This window comes from Cricetulus griseus, chromosome 3, assembly GCF_003668045.3.
Source record: "Cricetulus griseus strain 17A/GY chromosome 3, alternate assembly CriGri-PICRH-1.0, whole genome shotgun sequence".
Lineage (NCBI taxonomy): Eukaryota > Metazoa > Chordata > Mammalia > Rodentia > Cricetidae > Cricetulus > Cricetulus griseus.
In genome coordinates, this window is record NC_048596.1 from 15742842 (window position 1) to 15749082 (window position 6241).

Consider the following 6241-nt stretch of genomic DNA (forward strand, 5'->3'; position numbering starts at 1 on the left):
GTGTGCACGTGTGTGCACGCACAGACACACACGCATACATACACATACACACACACATATGCACACTCACACACAAACACGCATACATACACACACACACACATGCACACACACACACACTCTTGCCCCTACATACACCTGTGCATATACCGTATACACTCACATATACACAATTGGTGTCAGGTGCTATCTGAATTTCTGTAACAAGAGTGCTACAGTTATTAACACCTTCAGCCCGATGGTGATGGCGCACACCTTTAATCCCAGCACTCAGGAGGCAGAGACAGGTGGATCTCTGTGAGTTCGAGGCCAGCCTGTTCTACAGAGTGAGTTCCAGGAAGGGCTCTAAAAGATACAAGAAATCTTGTCTTAATAAAACAAAACAAAAATAAAACAAAATAAACCTTAGTTACTCTGTCAGAGCATTTCCAGGATCCAGTATCCTGGCCACATGTGGTCATAGTGGTTTGTGAGGCCTGCGTTTAGAGAGGAGGCTGTTTATGTGCTGCAGGTGTTATCGGCTGTTGTTTTGAGCCAGGGTCTCACTGTGTAGCCCTAGCTGGCACAGAACTTACTGTCTAGACACAGTGACCTCAAATTCACAGAGTGTATCTGTCTTTGCTTCCCCAGTGCTAGTATTAAAATGTGTACCTTTACACTTGGCTGGAATAGTTTGAAGAGGAGTCTGAGCTCAGCCTGGAGACACAGGCCTGTAATCCCAGCTACTTAGGTGTCTGAGGCAGGGGTTTGCAAGCGAAGGCCTGAGCTACAGAGCTACACAGAAGGATCTTGGCCTAGGAGAGGCCACTGGGGTTAGCAGGGAGCCAGATACATAGGCTGCATGTGCACTGTGCTGTCTGCACAAGTGCCACCTTACCTGTGACCCGAGTCAGTAGTGAGGCTCAAATAAGAGACACAGTACAGTTCTCCAAGTGTGCTCAGTCCAGACCCGAGCAGAGAATGTCTTCTTCCGCTCAGAAATAAACAAGCAGTGGTGATGCAGGAGACAGCAGAGCCTGCATGAACTGACAGGCCTCTTTCCCTGCTCTGACCTGGCAAGAATAGCCAGGAGACCCAGAAAGCCCCAGAGACTGAGGCTCTGGGTACCGGTACAGACATCTCTTCCTGTGCTGCAGCGTGATTTTTGTCATTTGGTACCTGACTCCCCTCAGGGAGTGGCTTATTCTTGAAAGTGTCCACTGTACCTCAGTGCTTGGATGCCCACAAGTTTGCTCCAAGAGATGGAGATGAGGCTGGATTGGCACTGAGACATGAAAACAAGTGGCAGATGGTGCTGGGGAACATCCCAGGACTGACGAAATGTGATTTCCACAAAGGGAGAAACAGTAAGACATTAGCAGAGAGTTCTGCTCAGCACCAGGACAGCCTGGCTGGAGGAGGCCTCACTCAGGCACTAGGGAACCCAGTGAACATACCCAGCCTTGGTGTCCAGGCTGAGCTGGTCAGAAAAGGCAGGGAATAGAAGAGATTCAAAAGTCCCAGAAGCTGGGCATGGTACGTGCCTATAATCTCAGCGTTTGGGAGGCAGGGGCCAGAGGATGAAGAATTCCAGTCCAGCCTTGGCTACATGAGGCCCTATCTCAAAGAGGAAGAGGGGTTTTCGGGGGAGGGGGATCTCATAAACCAGAAGAATTGCCCCCATCCTACCTCCTTGCTTTATATAAACATTCTTGCCAGGGACTGAGACCCTGCTTGGCTCTTGACTTTCCTCAGGTACTAGAGGTGGTCCGAGCCAACTATGACACACTCACATTGAAGCTACAAGATGGCCTGGACCAGTATGAGCGCTACTCCGAGCAACACAAGGAAGCTGCCTTCTTCAAAGAGCTGGTGAGTGCCCTATCCCCAGCTCTGCCTGTGTCTGGGGGGTGGTGGGCATTTCCAGACCCTGGGATCTGCTGTCTATCTAGGTTACAACTACAGTTTGCTAGAGACTAATGAAAACGGGTTTTGTTTCGGAACGAGGCAGTAAGAGGCAGATATTCCTAAACCAGCATTGCCCACCTCATCTGCAGCCACAGAGATAGCCTTTCACAGCTGCAGCTGGGCCTGAAGGCTGGCATGTCTGCCAGTGGCAGTCATGATGCATTAACCCTTTTCCTGTCCTCAGAGAAACTACTGTGAGCAGCTGACCCTTCTTCTGCAGTCACCCCTTCCTCACTCTCCAACTGGCTCTTGGCCTGAGAGTCCCCTACTCTAGTTCCCAAGTCTCTACTCTCTGGGCCCATTCCTGTTTCCCAACCACCCAGTGTCCCCCAGTCCCTCCGAGGCATGGCTCCAAGCTGGCCTCTCCCTTTTGGTTTTCCCTTTCCTGTTGTGTACGTCAGAGCTGCTCCAGGAAAAGCTCTGCCTCCCTGTAGCTTTGCTGCCGGCTTGGTTGACACAGTGACTGGCCTGACACAAAGTCTCTAAGCCCACGTGCCAGGCTTTCATCAGCAAAGCTTTTACTTAATGCACCAAGTCTGTGGCAAAAGTGCTAGAATCAGATCATCATAGCCCAACTCTGACCCTGACGTGAAACGCCTCAGGACTCTTCTGTGGAGAGTGGGTACAGTGTGTTTAATGAGGTGAAAGGAGGTCTTTACACTAACGGAGGAACCACTGGGTGCCAGCAACAAATACAGACTGTCTTTAGGTTATGGAGAGGGTTGGTAGAAGACTCTCCTGTTTCCCTCCCTCTCAGTACAGTATCTCACTGTGTAGCCGAGACTGGCCTGGAACTTGCATTGGTCCTCCTGCTGCAGCCTCCGGATGCTGGGCTTACTGGCAGGACCTATCCTTCAAGGCTCTTTGCACAGCCTCTGTCACAGGGGAGCTGATGAGCTGGCTTTGCCTGACAGTGGCCCTGCTGCCCCCTTCCTCTGCTTCCTGCCTGATGACTCCACTTAGTTTCTTAGAGCAAAGCAGAACTGAAAGAAAAGCTCCCTAGTTGGGTTGTTCCTCACAAAATATAGATGTATTTCCATGGACAAGCCTCCTCGAAGAGGCTGCTAAATTCCTCATAAAGCTGTCTAGAGTTGGGAGTCTGGGTCTCCCAGCTCTCTACACAGGTCTTTGTCTGCCACACAGTGAACTCAGCCCAGGGAGTGCCTCAGACACTGCCCTCTGCTGTTTGTAATGGACTGTTCTCTCTGCCTCTGCCCTCTCCACCTTCCCAGGTTCGATCCATTAGTACCAACGTCCGGAGAAACCTGGCCTTCCACACACTCAGCCAGGAAGCCCTCCTGAAGGAGTTCTCCACCATCTCCTGAGGCTGTACCTCCTGAGAGCCACTGGCTGCCCTTCCCATGAGGCTCCTGGGCTGGAGGGCAAGCAGAGGGAGATGGGGCTGCCTCCAAGGTTGGAGAGACGCACAGACACCGAGAGTCTTGGTGAAGGCCGTACTGCAGTGAGCTGGGACGCTAGGGCAAGCCCAGGATGATCTTATATAGGGAGAAATGGGCAGGCAACAGAAAAGGCATCCAAAACCGTGGGCTTCTGGGCTGCATTCACTGGGTACTGCCTCATGATCCCAACTGAGATTCCAAGTTCTGGCCTCTGCTTATTGAGGTGCTTGTGGGACAGGCCTCCGCTGACGCCAGCTCTGAAGGCCAGTGGCTGTTCTTGGTGATGATGCCACATCCTGTTTCCTTTTTGGACCTGAAGCTGAGCGAGGCCCCTGCCCCTGCTCCAGTGTGTCCAGTCCTTAGCACTTCTTTCTGCCCGGGGCATACAGTAGGTCAGGGATTGGCGCCTTTTTTTTTTTCTGTTTTCTAAATTTAAAGTTGACACCTCAGAGAAACTGGAGATTGGAATCGCCTGGTGCTCTGCTGTCTGACCTCTACTTCCTGTATTTTGGTTTTGGCACCAGGGGTCCCTGTTCACTCTCCATTGCCTTCCAACCTTTGACTCATCAGCACAGTAGGCCCACAACGTTAGCCTTTCATTTTTAGTCTGTTTTAAACTGTCTTAAGAGAGTGTGTGAAATAAACATTGACAGGTTTTCTGGAGCCCTCAAGGTGCCTACTTTGCTGGTTCCCTTTCCAGCAGCTCCCACCCCCCCACCCCCCCTCCAATGAGAGCCTGGATGAGCTCCGCTCCACCCCCTCACCCTGCTGTTGTTTACATTCAGCCTGCCTAAGAATTTCCTCCTGGGAGGAATCTGCTCCTGCTGTGGTCTGGTGCTGGGAGGGAGAACCTGCTGGGGTTAGGGAGCATCATCCTAGGGCCCCCATCTTGTCTAGCCATATTCCAGCTGGGCCTTGGGCACATCCGACCTTCACGAAGTTGGTCTGTGCAGTCTGTCTTTTTATAATTTCCAAGGAACCTGTAGGGCTTTCCCTTCCCCACAGCTGCCCCTGAAATAGCTGTTCCTCTCAGGTCCCCCAATCTAAAGCTTTGTAGGTGGCAGGGTGGCAAGAGCAGGCAGCACAGTGAGGTCCAGAGGGAGGCTGAGGAGTTCTGGGGCTTTCAGAGCTCCTGTTCATTTAGCATCCGTCTCTTTGGGATAATTGCCCTCCCTGGGAGCCAGAGTTCTGATTGAGCAAAAGTGTGCTAGTTCTAGAGAATTCGTCAACAGACTGATGTTTATAGATGTAGAATCTTAAGCCATTGTGGGCTGGGCCATCTCTGATCACTGGTCACTAGATGATAACTTGCCCAAGAGTTTTAGTGTTTCCATGGTGATAAACCCCAGAGCAGCTGGATCTGGAGCTGGTGGCAAATCAAAGCTATTAAAAATTGACTTGTGTGGGACAGTCTCTTTAGTGTCTTTTTCCCCCTTCATCTCTTTAAAGTCATCCAGGTGTTGGTTCTGCGTGCTAAGGGGACCTTTCCTTAAGACTTGCCTCCTCTGAGTCTCCTGGACCCGATGGGAGGCCAGCTGGGTTCAGAGGAGAAGGTAGTGTTATGGGCAGGTCCCTTGGATGCCTTCTGGGTTTCTTCCAGCCTTTCCTATATGGTACAAGGGCCAGTTTAGGACTGTTAGGATAAAGCATGAGGGAACCTTTCGTGGGGGACCTTGGTGGATTCCGTGGTAGGCAAGGGTGCCCGAGGTGGAGGGACAAACATGCAAGGCAGACAGAGCTTAAGTGGGAAGCATTAGAAAGAGGAGGCATGGGGGAAGGAAATAGAAGAAAGGTAAAGAGACACAGACAGACAGAGAGAGGACAGAAGAGAAAGGGGGAGCCAGGAAAAGTCTTGACTGCCCTAGGGCAACAGCGGGAGGGGGGCAGGAAAGAGCAGAAAAAAGAGGACTTAATTGGGTGGGGGGGTGTCTTTCTTTTAAAGGGGTGCTTTGCACCTGGGTTGACCAGGGTACTGCCTGAGTACATCCTGCCAGATGACAGGAACAAGCCAGCACAAATGCCTGACACCTTACAAGGACAAGGAGTCCTACAAAGCATCCCGTGCCTGCCCTGTCTCTCCCCATTTTACAAGCCTGCTGCTTGGCCCTTCCTTCATGTACACCTAAGACCTTCAGCCACTCCCCTCCTAGAACTGAGCGTGGCTGATCCCTCTGACAGCCCTGGAGGTTTCTGAGTGTTCCTGCCAAAGACAGGCCCCCTTGCAGCAGGTGCCTGTCCCGACTTCATACAGGAACGGGGTTCACTGACTCAAGTGTTTGGAAGTAGACTAACTTCACTGAGGTACTTTAGTGATGCTTTTGGTCTCACAGGCCTGGATGAGGCGCAGGAGATGGAGGGAGCCCTGTCCCGTGCTAGCCCTGCCTTCAGAAAAGGAAGCGGCTGCATGAGGGAGACATCTTTTTTCTCCTCTGGATCCTCACCTGGATGCCCAAACCTTTCGGAAGCTCCCTAAATCTGCCGGAAAACAAAGAGTCTCAGGCAGCAGGTGTCAGAGAGAAAGAGACAGAAAAGTTGGGAGAAAAAAGGCAGGCAGGAGCCATGAAGACTTGAAACTGACCAGGTTCACTACTTCTGTTTACCTTCCCGGTTGGCCGGGGCGGGGGTGGGGGGTGGCATCAGATCAGGGAGGAAGAGGGCATTCTGAAAGTGAGGTCCCTGCTGGAACTTGAGAGAGACAAATGTGCCCCATGTGTCCAGAGGCCGGGTTGGCTTCGAATCCCCACAGCGCAGGAGGAGGGCGGCAGCTGCTGGGGAACACACAACACGCGGCAGGAGAAACACCCGAGAAAATGAGGCTGACAAGAAGATGAGAGGGAACTAGGGACTCACGCAGACGCACCCCTAGGCTCTGGCCCTACCGGGCAGCACGGGCT

The 6241-nt window shown here is 52.1% G+C and overlaps 1 protein-coding gene across 2 annotated transcripts in view; it reads left to right on the forward strand.

Annotated features, from left to right (window-relative positions):
* Armh3 (armadillo like helical domain containing 3) overlaps positions 1 to 4760 on the forward strand; it is a 182852-nt gene extending 178092 nt beyond the window's left edge. For both annotated transcript variants that reach the window (XM_027407156.1, XM_027407157.2), the window contains 2 exons: positions 1735 to 1851; positions 3180 to 4760. In XM_027407156.1, coding sequence (XP_027262957.1) covers positions 1735 to 1851; positions 3180 to 3272 — 210 coding nt within the window. In that variant the 3' untranslated portion in view covers positions 3273 to 4760. The remainder of the gene's footprint in view (positions 1 to 1734; positions 1852 to 3179) is intronic.
* The last annotated feature ends 1481 nt before the right edge of the window (positions 4761 to 6241 follow it).